The 18337-nt window shown below is 51.2% G+C and overlaps 1 protein-coding gene across 1 annotated transcript in view; it reads left to right on the top strand.

Annotated features, from left to right (window-relative positions):
* LOC118939478 (laminin subunit beta-2-like) overlaps window positions 1–14593 on the top strand; it is a 116705-nt gene extending 102112 nt beyond the window's left edge. The window contains exons 4-9 of the mRNA XM_090201624.1: window positions 11132–11243; window positions 12020–12100; window positions 12466–12613; window positions 12863–13112; window positions 13715–13878; window positions 13995–14593. Coding sequence (XP_090057750.1) covers window positions 11132–11243; window positions 12020–12100; window positions 12466–12613; window positions 12863–13112; window positions 13715–13878; window positions 13995–14173 — 934 coding nt within the window. The 3' untranslated portion in view covers window positions 14174–14593. The remainder of the gene's footprint in view (window positions 1–11131; window positions 11244–12019; window positions 12101–12465; window positions 12614–12862; window positions 13113–13714; window positions 13879–13994) is intronic.
* The last annotated feature ends 3744 nt before the right edge of the window (window positions 14594–18337 follow it).

Below are 18337 nucleotides of genomic sequence, written 5' to 3'. Positions count from 1 at the left end.
GTCAGACCCGGTTCACCTCTCTCTGTTCCAGTCAGACCCGGTTCATCTCTCTCTGTTCCAGTCAGACCCGGTTCACCTGTCTCTGTTCCAGTCAGACCCGGTTCACCTGTCTCTGTTCCAGTCAGACCCGGTTCACCTCTCTCTGTTCCAGTCAGACCCGGTTCACCTGTCTCTGTTCCAGTCAGACCTGGTTCACCTCTCTCTGTTCCAGTCAGACCCGGTTCACCTGTCTCTGTTCCAGTCAGACCTGGTTCACCTCTCTCTGTTCCAGTCAGACCCGGTTCACCTGTCTCTGTTCCAGTCAGACCTGGTTCACCTGTCTCTGTTCCAGTCAGACCTGGTTCACCTGTCTCTGTTCCAGTCAGACCCGGTTCACCTGTCTCTGTTCCAGTCAGACCCGGTTCACCTCTCTCTGTTCCAGTCAGACCCGGTTCACCTGTCTCTGTTCCAGTCAGACCCGGTTCACCTGTCTCTGTTCCAGTCAGACCCGGTTCACCTCTCTCTGTTCCAGTCAGACCCGGTTCACCTGTCTCTGTTCCAGTCAGACCTGGTTCACCTCTCTCTGTTCCAGTCAGACCTGGTTCACCTCTCTCAGTTCCAGTCAGACCTGGTTCACCTCTCTCTGTTCCAGTCAGACCCGGTTCACCTGTCTCTGTTCCAGTCAGACCTGGTTCACCTGTCTCTGTTCCAGTCAGACCTGGTTCACCTGTCTCTGTTCCAGTCAGACCCGGTTCACCTGTCTCTGTTCCAGTCAGACCTGGTTCACCTCTCTCTGTTCCAGTCAGACCTGGTTCACCTCTCTCTGTTCCAGTCAGACCCGGTTCACCTCTCTCTGTTCCAGTCAGACCCGGTTCACCTGTCTCTGTTCCAGTCAGACCTGGTTCACCTGTCTCTGTTCCAGTCAGACCCGGTTCACCTGTCTCTGTTCCAGTCAGACCCGGTTCACCTGTCTCTGTTCCAGTCAGACCCGGTTCACCTCTCTCTGTTCCAGTCAGACCTGGTTCACCTCTCTCTGTTCCAGTCAGACCCGGTTCACCTCTCTCTGTTCCAGTCAGACCTGGTTCACCTCTCTCTGTTCCAGTCAGACCTGGTTCACCTGTCTCTGTTCCAGTCAGACCCGGTTCACCTCTCTCTGTTCCAGTCAGACCCGGTTCACCTCTCTCTGTTCCAGTCAGACCTGGTTCATCTCTCTCTGTTCCAGTCAGACCCGGTTCACCTGTCTCTGTTCCAGTCAGACCCGGTTCACCTGTCTCTGTTCCAGTCAGGGCCCTCTGATAGACACCCGGTTCACCTCTCTCTGTTCCAGTCAGACCCGGTTCACCTGTCTCTGTTCCAGTCAGACCCGGTTCACCTCTCTCTGTTCCAGTCAGACCTGGTTCACCTCTCTCTGTTCCAGTCAGACCCGGTTCACCTCTCTCTGTTCCAGTCAGACCTGGTTCACCTGTCTCTGTTCCAGTCAGACCCGGTTCACCTCTCTCTGTTCCAGTCAGACCCGGTTCACCTCTCTCTGTTCCAGTCAGACCCGGTTCACCTGTCTCTGTTCCAGTCAGGCCCGGTTCACCTCTCTCTGTTCCAGTCAGACCCGGTTCACCTGTCTCTGTTCCAGTCAGGGGCCCTCTGATAGACACCCGGTTCACCTGTCTCTGTTCCAGTCAGACCCGGTTCACCTCTCTCTGTTCCAGTCAGACCCGGTTCACCTCTCTCTGTTCCAGTCAGACCCGGTTCACCTCTCTCTGTTCCAGTCAGACCTGGTTCACCTGTCTCTGTTCCAGTCAGACCTGGTTCACCTCTCTCTGTTCCAGTCAGACCTGGTTCACCTCTCTCTGTTCCAGTCAGACCCGGTTCACCTGTCTCTGTTCCAGTCAGACCCGGTTCACCTCTCTCTGTTCCAGTCAGACCCGGTTCACCTGTCTCTGTTCCAGTCAGACCCGGTTCACCTGTCTCTGTTCCAGTCAGACCTGGTTCACCTCTCTCTGTTCCAGTCAGACCCGGTTCACCTCTCTCTGTTCCAGTCAGACCCGGTTCACCTCTCTCTGTTCCAGTCAGACCTGGTTCACCTGTCTCTCTTCCAGTCAGACCCGGTTCACCTGTCTCTGTTCCAGTCAGACCTGGTTCACCTGTCTCTGTTCCAATCAGACCCGGTTCACCTCTCTCTGTTCCAGTCAGACCCGGTTCACCTCTCTCTGTTCCAGTCAGACCCGGTTCACCTGTCTCTGTTCCAGTCAGACCCGGTTCACCTGTCTCTGTTCCAGTCAGACCCGGTTCACCTCTCTCTGTTCCAGTCAGACCCGGTTCACCTCTCTCTGTTCCAGTCAGACCCAGTTCACCTCTCTCTGTTCCAGTCAGACCCGGTTCACCTGCCACTGTTCCAGTCAGACCCGGTTCACCTCTCTCTGTTCCAGTCAGACCTGGTTCACCTGTCTCTGTTCCAGTCAGACCCGGTTCACCTGTCTCTGTTCCAGTCAGACCCGGTTCACCTGTCTCTGTTCCAGTCAGACCCGGTTCACCTCTCTCTGTTCCAGTCAGACCTGGTTCACCTCTCTCTGTTCCAGTCAGACCCGGTTCACCTCTCTCTGTTCCAGTCAGACCTGGTTCACCTCTCTCTGTTCCAGTCAGACCTGGTTCACCTGTCTCTGTTCCAGTCAGACCCGGTTCACCTCTCTCTGTTCCAGTCAGACCCGGTTCACCTCTCTCTGTTCCAGTCAGACCTGGTTCATCTCTCTCTGTTCCAGTCAGACCCGGTTCACCTGTCTCTGTTCCAGTCAGACCCGGTTCACCTGTCTCTGTTCCAGTCAGGGCCCTCTGATAGACACCCGGTTCACCTCTCTCTGTTCCAGTCAGACCCGGTTCACCTGTCTCTGTTCCAGTCAGACCCGGTTCACCTCTCTCTGTTCCAGTCAGACCTGGTTCACCTCTCTCTGTTCCAGTCAGACCCGGTTCACCTCTCTCTGTTCCAGTCAGACCTGGTTCACCTGTCTCTGTTCCAGTCAGACCCGGTTCACCTCTCTCTGTTCCAGTCAGACCCGGTTCACCTCTCTCTGTTCCAGTCAGACCCGGTTCACCTGTCTCTGTTCCAGTCAGGCCCGGTTCACCTCTCTCTGTTCCAGTCAGACCCGGTTCACCTGTCTCTGTTCCAGTCAGGGGCCCTCTGATAGACACCCGGTTCACCTGTCTCTGTTCCAGTCAGACCCGGTTCACCTCTCTCTGTTCCAGTCAGACCCGGTTCACCTCTCTCTGTTCCAGTCAGACCCGGTTCACCTCTCTCTGTTCCAGTCAGACCTGGTTCACCTGTCTCTGTTCCAGTCAGACCTGGTTCACCTCTCTCTGTTCCAGTCAGACCTGGTTCACCTCTCTCTGTTCCAGTCAGACCCGGTTCACCTGTCTCTGTTCCAGTCAGACCCGGTTCACCTCTCTCTGTTCCAGTCAGACCCGGTTCACCTGTCTCTGTTCCAGTCAGACCCGGTTCACCTGTCTCTGTTCCAGTCAGACCTGGTTCACCTCTCTCTGTTCCAGTCAGACCCGGTTCACCTCTCTCTGTTCCAGTCAGACCCGGTTCACCTCTCTCTGTTCCAGTCAGACCTGGTTCACCTGTCTCTCTTCCAGTCAGACCCGGTTCACCTGTCTCTGTTCCAGTCAGACCTGGTTCACCTGTCTCTGTTCCAATCAGACCCGGTTCACCTCTCTCTGTTCCAGTCAGACCCGGTTCACCTCTCTCTGTTCCAGTCAGACCCGGTTCACCTGTCTCTGTTCCAGTCAGACCCGGTTCACCTGTCTCTGTTCCAGTCAGACCCGGTTCACCTCTCTCTGTTCCAGTCAGACCCGGTTCACCTCTCTCTGTTCCAGTCAGACCCAGTTCACCTCTCTCTGTTCCAGTCAGACCCGGTTCACCTGCCACTGTTCCAGTCAGACCCGGTTCACCTCTCTCTGTTCCAGTCAGACCCGGTTCAACTGCCACTGTTCCAGTCAGACCCGGTTCACCTCTCTCTGTTCCAGTCAGACCTGGTTCACCTCTCTCTGTTCCAGTCAGACCCGGTTCACCTGTCTCTGTTCCAGTCAGACCTGGTTCACCTGTCTCTGTTCCAGTCAGACCTGGTTCACCTCTCTCTGTTCCAGTCAGACCCGGTTCACCTCTCTCTGTTCCAGTCAGACCCGGTTCACCTGTCTCTGTTCCAGTCAGACCCGGTTCACCTGTCTCTGTTCCAGTCAGGGCCCTCTGATAGACACCCGGTTCACCTCTCTCTGTTCCAGTCAGACCCGGTTCACCTGTCTCTGTTCCAGTCAGACCCGGTTCACCTCTCTCTGTTCCAGTCAGACCTGGTTCACCTCTCTCTGTTCCAGTCAGACCCGGTTCACCTCTCTCTGTTCCAGTCAGACCTGGTTCACCTCTCTCTGTTCCAGTCAGACCCGGTTCACCTCTCTCTGTTCCAGTCAGACCCGGTTCACCTCTCTCTGTTCCAGTCAGACCCGGTTCACCTGTCTCTGTTCCAGTCAGGCCCGGTTCACCTCTCTCTGTTCCAGTCAGACCTGGTTCACCTCTCTCTGTTCCAGTCAGACCCGGTTCACCTCTCTCTGTTCCAGTCAGACCTGGTTCACCTGTCTCTGTTCCAGTCAGACCCGGTTCACCTCTCTCTGTTCCAGTCAGACCCGGTTCACCTCTCTCTGTTCCAGTCAGACCCGGTTCACCTGTCTCTGTTCCAGTCAGACCCGGTTCACCTGTCTCTGTTCCAGTCAGACCCGGTTCACCTGTCTCTGTTCCAGTCAGACCCGGTTCACCTCTCTCTGTTCCAGTCAGACCCGGTTCACCTGTCTCTGTTCCAGTCAGACCCGGTTCACCTGTCTCTGTTCCAGTCAGACCCGGTTCACCTCTCTCTGTTCCAGTCAGACCCGGTTCACCTGTCTCTGTTCCAGTCAGACCTGGTTCACCTCTCTCTGTTCCAGTCAGACCTGGTTCACCTCTCTCTGTTCCAGTCAGACCTGGTTCACCTCTCTCTGTTCCAGTCAGACCCGGTTCACCTGTCTCTGTTCCAGTCAGACCTGGTTCACCTGTCTCTGTTCCAGTCAGACCTGGTTCACCTGTCTCTGTTCCAGTCAGACCCGGTTCACCTGTCTCTGTTCCAGTCAGACCTGGTTCACCTCTCTCTGTTCCAGTCAGACCTGGTTCACCTCTCTCTGTTCCAGTCAGACCCGGTTCACCTCTCTCTGTTCCAGTCAGACCCGGTTCACCTGTCTCTGTTCCAGTCAGACCTGGTTCACCTGTCTCTGTTCCAGTCAGACCCGGTTCACCTGTCTCTGTTCCAGTCAGACCCGGTTCACCTGTCTCTGTTCCAGTCAGACCCGGTTCACCTCTCTCTGTTCCAGTCAGACCTGGTTCACCTCTCTCTGTTCCAGTCAGACCCGGTTCACCTCTCTCTGTTCCAGTCAGACCTGGTTCACCTCTCTCTGTTCCAGTCAGACCTGGTTCACCTGTCTCTGTTCCAGTCAGACCCGGTTCACCTCTCTCTGTTCCAGTCAGACCCGGTTCACCTCTCTCTGTTCCAGTCAGACCTGGTTCATCTCTCTCTGTTCCAGTCAGACCCGGTTCACCTGTCTCTGTTCCAGTCAGACCCGGTTCACCTGTCTCTGTTCCAGTCAGGGCCCTCTGATAGACACCCGGTTCACCTCTCTCTGTTCCAGTCAGACCCGGTTCACCTGTCTCTGTTCCAGTCAGACCCGGTTCACCTCTCTCTGTTCCAGTCAGACCTGGTTCACCTCTCTCTGTTCCAGTCAGACCCGGTTCACCTCTCTCTGTTCCAGTCAGACCTGGTTCACCTGTCTCTGTTCCAGTCAGACCCGGTTCACCTCTCTCTGTTCCAGTCAGACCTGGTTCACCTCTCTCTGTTCCAGTCAGACCCGGTTCACCTGTCTCTGTTCCAGTCAGGCCCGGTTCACCTCTCTCTGTTCCAGTCAGACCCGGTTCACCTGTCTCTGTTCCAGTCAGGGGCCCTCTGATAGACACCCGGTTCACCTGTCTCTGTTCCAGTCAGACCCGGTTCACCTCTCTCTGTTCCAGTCAGACCCGGTTCACCTCTCTCTGTTCCAGTCAGACCCGGTTCACCTCTCTCTGTTCCAGTCAGACCTGGTTCACCTGTCTCTGTTCCAGTCAGACCTGGTTCACCTCTCTCTGTTCCAGTCAGACCTGGTTCACCTCTCTCTGTTCCAGTCAGACCCGGTTCACCTGTCTCTGTTCCAGTCAGACCCGGTTCACCTCTCTCTGTTCCAGTCAGACCCGGTTCACCTGTCTCTGTTCCAGTCAGACCCGGTTCACCTGTCTCTGTTCCAGTCAGACCTGGTTCACCTCTCTCTGTTCCAGTCAGACCCGGTTCACCTCTCTCTGTTCCAGTCAGACCCGGTTCACCTCTCTCTGTTCCAGTCAGACCTGGTTCACCTGTCTCTCTTCCAGTCAGACCCGGTTCACCTGTCTCTGTTCCAGTCAGACCTGGTTCACCTGTCTCTGTTCCAATCAGACCCGGTTCACCTCTCTCTGTTCCAGTCAGACCCGGTTCACCTCTCTCTGTTCCAGTAAGACCCGGTTCACCTGTCTCTGTTCCAGTCAGACCCGGTTCACCTGTCTCTGTTCCAGTCAGACCCGGTTCACCTCTCTCTGTTCCAGTCAGACCCGGTTCACCTCTCTCTGTTCCAGTCAGACCCAGTTCACCTCTCTCTGTTCCAGTCAGACCCGGTTCACCTGCCACTGTTCCAGTCAGACCCGGTTCACCTCTCTCTGTTCCAGTCAGACCCGGTTCAACTGCCACTGTTCCAGTCAGACCCGGTTCACCTCTCTCTGTTCCAGTCAGACCTGGTTCACCTCTCTCTGTTCCAGTCAGACCCGGTTCACCTGTCTCTGTTCCAGTCAGACCTGGTTCACCTGTCTCTGTTCCAGTCAGACCTGGTTCACCTCTCTCTGTTCCAGTCAGACCCGGTTCACCTCTCTCTGTTCCAGTCAGACCCGGTTCACCTGTCTCTGTTCCAGTCAGACCCGGTTCACCTGTCTCTGTTCCAGTCAGGGCCCTCTGATAGACACCCGGTTCACCTCTCTCTGTTCCAGTCAGACCCGGTTCACCTGTCTCTGTTCCAGTCAGACCCGGTTCACCTCTCTCTGTTCCAGTCAGACCTGGTTCACCTCTCTCTGTTCCAGTCAGACCCGGTTCACCTCTCTCTGTTCCAGTCAGACCTGGTTCACCTGTCTCTGTTCCAGTCAGACCCGGTTCACCTCTCTCTGTTCCAGTCAGACCCGGTTCACCTCTCTCTGTTCCAGTCAGACCCGGTTCACCTGTCTCTGTTCCAGTCAGGCCCGGTTCACCTCTCTCTGTTCCAGTCAGACCTGGTTCACCTCTCTCTGTTCCAGTCAGACCCGGTTCACCTCTCTCTGTTCCAGTCAGACCTGGTTCACCTGTCTCTGTTCCAGTCAGACCCGGTTCACCTCTCTCTGTTCCAGTCAGACCCGGTTCACCTCTCTCTGTTCCAGTCAGACCCGGTTCACCTGTCTCTGTTCCAGTCAGACCCGGTTCACCTCTCTCTGTTCCAGTCAGACCCGGTTCAACTCTCTCTGTTCCAGTCAGACCCGGTTCACCTCTCTCTGTTCCAGTCAGACCTGGTTCACCTGTCTCTGTTCCAGTGAGACCTGGTTCACCTCTCTCTGTTCCAGTCAGACCTGGTTCACCTCTCTCTGTTCCAGTCAGACCCGGTTCACCTGTCTCTGTTCCAGTCAGACCCGGTTCACCTCTCTCTGTTCCAGTCAGACCCGGTTCACCTGTCTCTGTTCCAGTCAGACCCGGTTCACCTGTCTCTGTTCCAGTCAGACCTGGTTCACCTCTCTCTGTTCCAGTCAGACCCGGTTCACCTCTCTCTGTTCCAGTCAGACCCGGTTCACCTCTCTCTGTTCCAGTCAGACCTGGTTCACCTGTCTCTCTTCCAGTCAGACCCGGTTCAACTGTCTCTGTTCCAGTCAGACCTGGTTCACCTGTCTCTGTTCCAATCAGACCCGGTTCACCTCTCTCTGTTCCAGTCAGACCCGGTTCACCTCTCTCTGTTCCAGTCAGACCCGGTTCACCTGTCTCTGTTCCAGTCAGACCCGGTTCACCTGTCTCTGTTCCAGTCAGACCCGGTTCACCTCTCTCTGTTCCAGTCAGACCCGGTTCACCTCTCTCTGTTCCAGTCAGACCCAGTTCACCTCTCTCTGTTCCAGTCAGACCCGGTTCACCTGCCACTGTCCCAGTCAGACCCGGTTCACCTCTCTCTGTTCCAGTCAGACCCGGTTCAACTGCCACTGTTCCAGTCAGACCCGATTCACCTCTCTCTGTTCCAGTCAGAACTGGTTCACCTCTCTCTGTTCCAGTCAGACCCGGTTCACCTGTCTCTGTTCCAGTCAGACCTGGTTCACCTGTCTCTGTTCCAGTCAGACCTGGTTCACCTCTCTCTGTTCCAGTCAGACCCGGTTCACCTCTCTCTGTTCCAGTCAGACCCGGTTCACCTGTCTCTGTTCCAGTCAGACCCGGTTCACCTCTCTCTGTTCCAGTCAGACCCGGTTCACCTCTCTCTGTTCCAGTCAGACCCGGTTCACCTCTCTCTGTTCCAGTCAGACCCGGTTCACCTGTCTCTGTTCCAGTCAGACCCGGTTCACCTCTCTCTGTTCCAGTCAGACCCGGTTCACCTCTCTCTGTTCCAGTCAGACCCAGTTCACCTCTCTCTGTTCCAGTCAGACCCGGTTCACCTGCCACTGTCCCAGTCAGACCCGGTTCACCTCTCTCTGTTCCAGTCAGACCCGGTTCAACTGCCACTGTTCCAGTCAGACCCGGTTCACCTCTCTCTGTTCCAGTCAGACCTGGTTCACCTCTCTCTGTTCCAGTCAGACCCGGTTCACCTGTCTCTGTTCCAGTCAGACCTGGTTCACCTGTCTCTGTTCCAGTCAGACCTGGTTCACCTCTCTCTGTTCCAGTCAGACCCGGTTCACCTCTCTCTGTTCCAGTCAGACCCGGTTCACCTGTCTCTGTTCCAGTCAGACCCGGTTCACCTCTCTCTGTTCCAGTCAGACCCGGTTCACCTCTCTCTGTTCCAGTCAGACCCGGTTCACCTCTCTCTGTTCCAGTCAGACCCGGTTCACCTGTCTCTGTTCCAGTCAGACCTGGTTCACCTGTCTCTGTTCCAGTCAGACCCGGTTCACCTCTCTCTGTTCCAGTCAGACCCGGTTCACCTCTCTCTGTTCCAGTCAGACCCGGTTCACCTCTCTCTGTTCCAGTCAGACCTAGTTCACCTGTCTCTGTTCCAGTCAGACCTGGTTCACCTGTCTCTGTTCCAGTCAGACCCGGTTCACCTCTCTCTGTTCCAGTCAGACCTGGTTCACCTCTCTCTGTTCCAGTCAGACCTGGTTCACCTGTCTCTGTTCCAGTCAGACCCGGTTCACCTCTCTCTGTTCCAGTCAGACCCGGTTCACCTCTCTCTGTTCCAGTCAGACCCGGTTCACCTCTCTCTGTTCCAGTCAGACCCAGTTCACCTCTCTCTGTTCCAGTCAGACCTGGTTCACCTGTCTCTCTTCCAGTCAGACCCGGTTCACCTGTCTCTGTTCCAGTCAGACCTGGTTCACCTGTCTCTGTTCCAGTCAGACCCGGTTCACCTCTCTCTGTTCCAGTCAGACCCAGTTCACCTCTCTCGTTTCCAGTCAGACCCGGTTCACCTGTCTCTGTTCCAGTCAGACCCGGTTCACCTGTCTCTGTTCCAGTCAGACCCGGTTCACCTCTCTCTGTTCCAGTCAGACCCAGTTCACCTCTCTCTGTTCCAGTCAGACCCGGTTCACCTGCCACTGTTCCAGTCAGACCCGGTTCACCTCTCTCTGTTCCAGTCAGACCCGGTTCACCTGCCACTGTTCCAGTCAGACCCGGTTCACCTCTCTCTGTTCCAGTCAGACCTGGTTCACCTCTCTCTGTTCCAGTCAGACCCGGTTCACCTGTCTCTGTTCCATTCAGACCTGGTTCACCTGTCTCTGTTCCAGTCAGACCTGGTTCACCTCTCTCTGTTCCAGTCAGACCCGGTTCACCTCTCTCTGTTCCAGTCAGACCCGGTTCACCTGTCTCTGTTCCAGTCAGACCTGGTTCACCTCTCTCTGTTCCAGTCAGACCCGGTTCACCTCTCTCTGTTCCAGTCAGACCCGGTTCACCTCTCTCTGTTCCAGTCAGACCTAGTTCACCTGTCTCTGTTCCAGTCAGACCTGGTTCACCTGTCTCTGTTCCAGTCAGACCCGGTTCACCTCTCTCTGTTCCAGTCAGACCTGGTTCACCTCTCTCTGTTCCAGTCAGACCTGGTTCACCTGTCTCTGTTCCAGTCAGACCCGGTTCACCTGTCTCTGTTCCAGTCAGACCCGGTTCACCTCTCTCTGTTCCAGTCAGACCCGGTTCACCTCTCTCTGTTCCAGTCAGACCCAGTTCACCTCTCTCTGTTCCAGTCAGACCCGGTTCACCTGCCACTGTTCCAGTCAGACCCGGTTCACCTGTCTCTGTTCCAGTCAGACCCGGTTCACCTGTCTCTGTTCCAGTCAGACCTGGTTCACCTGTCTCTGTTCCAGTCAGACCCGGTTCACCTCTCTCTGTTCCAGTCAGACCCGGTTCACCTGTCTCTGTTCCAGTGAGACCTGGTTCACCTGTCTCTGTTCCAGTCAGACCTGGTTCACCTCTCTCTGTTCCAGTCAGACCCGGTTCACCTCTCTCTGTTCCAGTCAGACCCGGTTCACCTGTCTCTGTTCCAGTCAGACCCGGTTCACCTCTCTCTGTTCCAGTCAGACCCGGTTCACCTCTCTCTGTTCCAGTCAGACCTGGTTCACCTCTCTCTGGCCAGTGGGATTCCCAGACCTCCCTGTTTCATCCTGTCCCTGTGTGTTTGTTCAGCATTTTGACTGGAGGTGTTTATGCTGGTTTCTGTCTGGGCCAGTGAGGCTCTTCACTCTGTGCATCATTTGGGTCAAATGTTTGATTTCTTTCACTTGTATTTTGCTGGTTTCATTTCCTTTTAACCTTATAGGGCCATAAGGCTTTCCCACAACTCTAAACAGAACAACGTCATTCCAGAATGTTTGATAAGAGACTGTCTCTGTGTGACCCACCAGGTACGTTCAGATACCCAGTCCTTTCTGCTTTGAGCCCAGTAACCGTTATGTCGTGTCCATCAGACTCCAGCGCCACGGAGTGTCCCAGAGACACCTGACCACTTTCATCCTTGTAGACTCAATCAACTTATTAAACCTGTCAGGGCTCTGGTGTGAAAACTCTACTTGAGAGGGAGTTGAGTTGAAACAGAAAGGAAAAAAATACATTAAAACAATTATTTAACTAGGCAAGTCAGTTAAGAACAAATTGTTATTTTCAAAGAAGGCCTAGGAACAGTGGGTTAACTGACTGTTCAGAACGACAGATTTGTACCTTGTCAGCTCAGGGATTCGAACTTGCAACCTTTCGGTTATTAGTCCAACCACTAGGCTAGGCTACCTTGCTGCCCTTCTCGATGTGTGTGAGTGAACGATATATATATAAAAAAATATATATATATTATTATATATAATATATGAACTATATATATATATATAGTTCATATATTATATATAATATGTTTATATATTTTTTTACATGTATTTATTTATTGAACATTTATTTAACAGGCAAGTCAGTTAAGAACAAATTCTTATTTACTATGACGGCCTACACCGGCCAAACCTGGACGACACTGGGCCAATTGTGTGCTGCCTTATGGGACTCCCAATCACAGCCGGTTGTGATACAGCCTGGAATCAAACCAGGGTGTCTGACGCCTCTAGCCCTGAGATGCAGTGCCTTAGACCACTGTGCCACTCTCAGCAATGTGATAATAACTGTTGACCAGATACCACCACCTAGTGGTCTGAAACAAAAGTGCATTTAGGTACCAAATTCACTTCACATTTGAATTATTTTCACCTCTCACTCACGTTGTTTTACTCCCTCCCATTCCTCCTTCCCAGCTGGTGCTGACCCCCAAGTACCCGGAGTTGCCAGGTTTCCAGGGTCACGACCCGGCGGCAGAGGAGCGTCGTGATGAGATGGTACGTTACATGTGCCTGGAAGTCCTTCTTGGCCACGCCAACGCCACTGCTGGCAGAGATGTGCACCAAGCTCATCTGCAGTATCTCTGCCATCCTGCACGACGGAGCACTGCGTGAGTCTACCATACATCATTCACTAGGGGATCAAAGGTCAAAGCCCCCATTAATGCCTTGTTTTCGAAAACTGGGTGTGAATTACTTCCTGGTTCCTGTTTGAATCATTTTACTTACCAATAAACTATAGCAAGCTGCGCTATGATCAGTAATGCGCGGCGTTATGAGTTGGAGGGAATTGTTACAGTCGGTCGTCATCATAGGATATCCTCCATGACTTGTTTGATTGAAGACTCTAATTTTCCCTGTAGAATGTCAGTGTGTGTGACCCCCAGGGGTCTCTCAGTGCTGAGTGTGACAGGGTCGGAGGTCAGCGCCGCTGTAAACCTAACGTGATTGGAAGACGGCGTGACCAGTGTGCACCTGACACGTACGGCCTCAGACCATATGGATGCACTGGTGAGTGGGCACTGGCATCTTTCAGCCAGTCATCACATCTTTATTGAAATGACATTATAGAGCAGGTGACTCTACACTGCGTGACCTCACAAAACACATCCTAAATACAATCTCCCCTGCTCTCTCTCTCTTTCTACCTTCCTGCTTTTATTTCTCTCTTCCTCCTCCTCCCTGCCCAGCCTGTGACTGCCACGCAGAGGGCTCTCTGGGAGACCAGTGTGACGCGGTGACGGGGCAGTGCCCGTGCAGACAGGGGTCCAGCGGGCGCCAGTGCTCAGACTGCCAGCCTGGCCAGTGGGGCTTCCCCAGCTGCAGGCCATGCCAGTGTAACGGGCACGCTGATGGCTGCAACCCATAGACAGGGGAGTGCCAGGCCTGGCCAGTGGGGATTCCCCGGATGCAGGCCATGCCAGTGTAACGGGCACGCTGATGGCTGCAACCCACAGACAAGGGAGTGCCAGGCCTGCAGGGACTACACTGATGGACAGCTCTGTGGAAGGTGGGCAGGGGGATAAACAGTGATTGGTAAATGGTGTGGGTGGCGGTGTTTTGGTGAGTGTTTTGGTGTTATTGGATCAGGTAGTGATCGGTAATAGTCCCAGTAGATAATACTGTGATCGGTAATAGTCCCAGTAGATAATACTGTGATCGGTAATAGTCCCAGTAGATAATACTGTGATCGGTAATAGTCCCGGTAGGTAATACTGTGATCGGTAATAGTCCCGGTAGATAATACTGTGATCGGTAATAGTCCCGGTAGATAATACTGTGATCGGTAATAGTCCCGGTAGATAATACTGTGATCGGTAATAGTCCCGGTAGATAATACTGTGATCGGTAATAGTCCCGGTAGATAATACTGTGATCGGTAATAGTCCCGGTAGATAATACTGTGATCGGTAATAGTCCCGGTAGATAATACTGTGATCGGTAATAGTCCCAGTAGATAATACTGTGATCGGTAATAGTCCCAGTAGATAATACTGTGATCGGTAATAGTCCCAGTAGATAATACTGTGATCGGTAATAGTCCCAGTAGATAATACTGTGATCGGTACAGTAATGAAAGAGATGGAACATGTTCTCTCTCTCCCTGCCCAGGTGTGTAAATGGGTTCTATGGAAACCCAGTGCTGGGGTCCGGGGATCACTGTCGACATTGTCCCTGTCCTGGTAACGCAGAAAGCGGACGCTCCAACGGACACTCCTGTCACGCTGGCAGCTCATCCAATCAAATCCTCTGCAACTGTACACATGGCTACATAGGTATAGTCCCAATGATACAATTTAGCTCACTAAAAAGGAAATCCTTGCTACACTTATCGGCATTTAACTTCTCAGCTTAAGCCTGTCCGCATTTCACTCTCTTTTCCCCACGCTAGGGCCTCGCTGTGATCGGTGTGCCCCTGGTTACTACGGCAACCCCAAGCATCCAGGTGGGCAGTGCCGCCCGTGCCAGTGCAGTGGCAACATCGACGCCCACGACCCCGAGTCATGCGAGCCCGTGAACCGGCCGATGCCTGAGCTGCCTAAACAACACGGATGGACCCTCCTGATCTGACTGTAAACATGGTTACTACGGCAACGCCCTGGCCCAGGACTGCAGGCGTGAGTTTCTACATCGTGACGGCTGGTTGGAATCTCTAATGAGTTCTGTCTCTGGTGATGCCCACTGGAGACAAACTATTGGCATTTTGTGATGATATGTGTCTTGTTGGACATTGGCTCAATTATATAGCGTGACTGTCTGAGGCACTGCATCTCAGCGCAAGAGGCGTCACTACAGTCCCTGGTTCGAATCCAGGCTGTATCACATCCGGCTGTGATTGGGAGTCCCATAGAGCGACACACAATTGGCCCAGCGTCGTCCGGCGTCGTCCGGAGTAGGCCGTCATTGGAAATAAGAATGTGTTCTTAACGGACTTGCCTAGTTAAATAAAGGTTACCTTTTTAAAATAAATGTAAATGACATTCTTGTCTATCTCTGCTGTGTGTGTGGGTGTGTGCTGAATCACGTCGCACATGTTGTTATTCCATCTGTAGGTTGCACATGTGTAACAGCAGGTACACAACAGTCCTCATGCAGCGATGCAGCAGGTACACAACAGTCCTCATGCAGCGATGCAGCAGGTACACAACAGTCCTCATGCAGCGATGCAGCAGGTACACAACAGTCCTCATGCAGCGATGCAGCAGGTACACAACAGTCCTCATGCAGCGATGGCCATTGCCACTGTGACAGACAGACAGGAGCGTGCCTGTGTCGGGACAACGTGGTCGGGTACAACTGTGACCAGTGTGCCCCCGACCACTGGAACTATGGCACGGACAGAAGGTGTGAGCAGTGTGGCTGCCACCCTCAGCACGCCAGGGGATCCCACTGCAACATGGTAGGCCTCATAGTTGTGAAAGGCTTTTGTTCAGTGTACTTTACCTCCATTATGTGTTAACTACAGTATGTTTAAACTACAGTATGTTTAAACTACAGTATGTTTAAACTACAGTATGTTTAAACTACAGTATGTGTTAACTACAGTATGTGTTAACTACAGTATGTGTTAACTACAGTATGTGTTAACTACAGTATGTGTTAACTTATCAGTTTAATTGAATGGTTTGATGATACGTCTGTCTGTCTGTCTGTCCCCTGTCCATCTGTCTGTCCCCCTGTCCGTCTGTCTGTCTGTCCCTCTGTCTGTCGGTCTCTCTGTCCCTCTGTCTGTCTGTCTGTCTGTCCCGCTGTCTGTCCGTTTTCAACTAATGGCAGGGCTGTATCTAGAACTGTATGTTGGATTGGCTGTCTTCAACTAATGACAGGGCTGTATCTAGAACTGTATGTTGGATTGGCTGTCTTCAACTAATGGCAGGGCTGTATCTAGAACTGTATGTTGGATTGGCTGTCTTCAACTAATGGCAGGGCTGTATCTAGAACTGTATGTTGAATATAGAAATAGAATGAATAGAGGACACACAATCTTCTATACTATTCCAATCTATCTCAAAGTCATATTTGATCTACACAATACATTTCTATCTGAACATTTAGTAAAGTCCAGTCTCCTTAATGTCCATCGCCCCAGGTGTACATAATCAAGTCAAACCAATTAAACAATTATATTTTGTACAGGTAAGTACAAATAAGTTGTGATGCTCAGATACCATAATGACTCTTTCAACGAGCCACTGAAAACGATGAAAGCTGCAATTCATTTTATGATGCCTGAAAATACTGCCGAGAAATTCAAAGCTATTGGCAAAAGGCAAGTTGGATGCTTAGCAAAAACACCTTCGAACCATTTTTGTCCATCTAAAGGGAAGTGTTCTAACTCCAAACACGCACACACACTACACCATCTTTAAAAGGGATTGGTTACTTAGAATACAAATTAACATGATATTCCACCTACCTTGGCTGTAGTTGGTTCAAGAAGGCAATTTTGTCATATTTAATTTCCTTTCGACACCTACTAGACATATTTTGTTACCTTTAGCATTCTCAGTAACACTTAACATTACACTGATCTTGTGCCTGTGTAATAAAACTGTAATTACCCTTAGTTTACCCCCCTAGCCGCATTCGGGGGCGCACTAAACAACGCCCCTTGTTCGCTCGAAAAGGGTGGTCTTGGCCTTATTCTATTTATAACGTAGTTCAGTTTGTTTGCTGCAGGTGAGAACGCAGTGCGGACCAAACAGAAAAATAACCAGAGTCGCGCATTGTTATTGGTTGTTTGACTGCGAGCATTAGATGAAATACAGCATCATAACTTGATATCTCTGAAACATTATTTGTATAGCAGCGCATTTACGAGTGCATCCGATGCAGATTAGTGGAGATGAGGCTGTGTCGGGATATAAACTACTGAATATAGACTATTCATGTCACAGTTAGAGCGGCCTTTGCGCTGTTTCCTCCCGCATGTTGTTGAAGACCAAAGGGAAAGTAGTATGTAGATTGGGATACAACTGATGCTTCATGATAATTCAACGTGAGCATTTTTTGTCCAATAAACAAATTACTTGAATGGACACGTAGTTTTGTTTAGGAGTTTTAGTTCGTTTGACATTTGGCAATGTGATAACAACAGGACCAAATGAAAAAAATCAGGGGCGCAAATTTGGTTTTAGAAGTGGGGCAGACATTATTGTTATTATTTATTATTTATCCAGTCAGATAAACACTCCAAACAGCCTACCCGACCGCTCGGAGGCGTCCGCGTGGTTGTAAAACACACAGTTGCCTTAGGGTACAAAAAACAAATAATATACCCCAATTCGAACCAGAGGCGCATTATCCCCGTTTTTTATGGAAACCCAGAGGGGTCATACCTAACCGCCCCAGTTGCTTTCCATAGCCCCCCTACACACGCGCAACGTGCTCTGTCCATTGTGTTGACACATCGCAGCGGAGATACAGATTTTGCGCCAACCTGTCACTCAATCATTTAAACTTTTTTATTTTAATGTTTTATCTAAGGACATTAAACTAAAACTGAGTTTGCCCCCTCGTAGGGCCTTTCCTGTATTTAGCCATTTTATTGTTCTTGTTATTTGTTATTGACCGAGGTAGCTTAGTTAAAATTAAAATAAACATTACCAGTCAAAAGTTTGGACACCTACTCATTCAAGGGTTTTTCTTTATTTTTGTTACTATTTTCTACACTGTAGAATAATAGTGAAGACATAAAAACTATGAAATAACACATATGGAGTCATGTAGTAACCAAAAAAGTGCATATTTTGTATTTGAGATTCTTCAAAGTAGCCACCCTTTGTCTTGATGAAGCTGGCTGTGTCACCATCGTTATAAGGAGTGGACCAAGGAGTGGTATGTTTCCATCCTTTATTTTGGAATAGAAAACTTTAAACAACAAAACGAACAACCGAAACGTGACGCTAATATAATGCTCACAAGCAACTATACATAGACAAGATCACACAAAGCGCAATGGGAAAATGGCTACCTAAACATGATCCCCAATCAGAGACAACGATAAACCGCTGCCTCTGATTGGGAACCATACCAGGCCAACATAGAAATACAATTCACCTAGATGACCCACCCTAGTCACACCCCGACCTAACCAACATAGAGAATAAAAGCTCTCTATGGTCAGGGCGTGACAGGCTGAGAGAATTCCAAGAGTGTACAAAGCTATCATCAAGGAAAAAATGCTAAATTCTCCACCCCAGACATCCTCACGTACTTTGTGCCCTCTCTGATTTTTGGGCTGCATGACGCCCCTGCTCAAAGCTGTGTGAAAACCCGCCTTAGTCATTTTGAAGCTACAAAAGTGGTCTACTCTAATGTTGAGGTGATTCATGTTAAGATTGATATCTAAGAGCTCTCCAAACCATGTGCTTATCATCATATGTTTAGACTAATTTTTGTTTCTTAATAAAAAATTGGCCCTCTAGTCACAAAAGGTTTATAAAAAAATTGGCAGCCATCAAATCATATTTTTTTTGTTGCATATATATTCAGAAAACCAGTCAGTATCTGGTATGACCACCATTTGCCTTATGCAGAGTGACAGATTACCTTCACATAGAGTTAATCAGGCTGTTGATTGTGGCCTGTGGAATGTTGTCCCACTCCTCTTCAATGGCTGTTCGAAGTTGCTGGATTTTGGCGTGAACTGGAACACACTGTTGTACACGTCGATCCAGAGCATCCCAAACATGCTCAATGGGTGACATGTCTGGTGAGTATGCAGGCCATGGA

The sequence above is a fragment of the Oncorhynchus mykiss genome, chromosome 16, assembly GCF_057628025.1.
Source record: "Oncorhynchus mykiss isolate SJ-2025 chromosome 16, ASM5762802v1, whole genome shotgun sequence".
NCBI lineage: Eukaryota > Metazoa > Chordata > Actinopteri > Salmoniformes > Salmonidae > Oncorhynchus > Oncorhynchus mykiss.
Note: the sequence above shows the minus strand (reverse complement) of the source record. Positions and strands in the feature narration are given on the sequence as shown.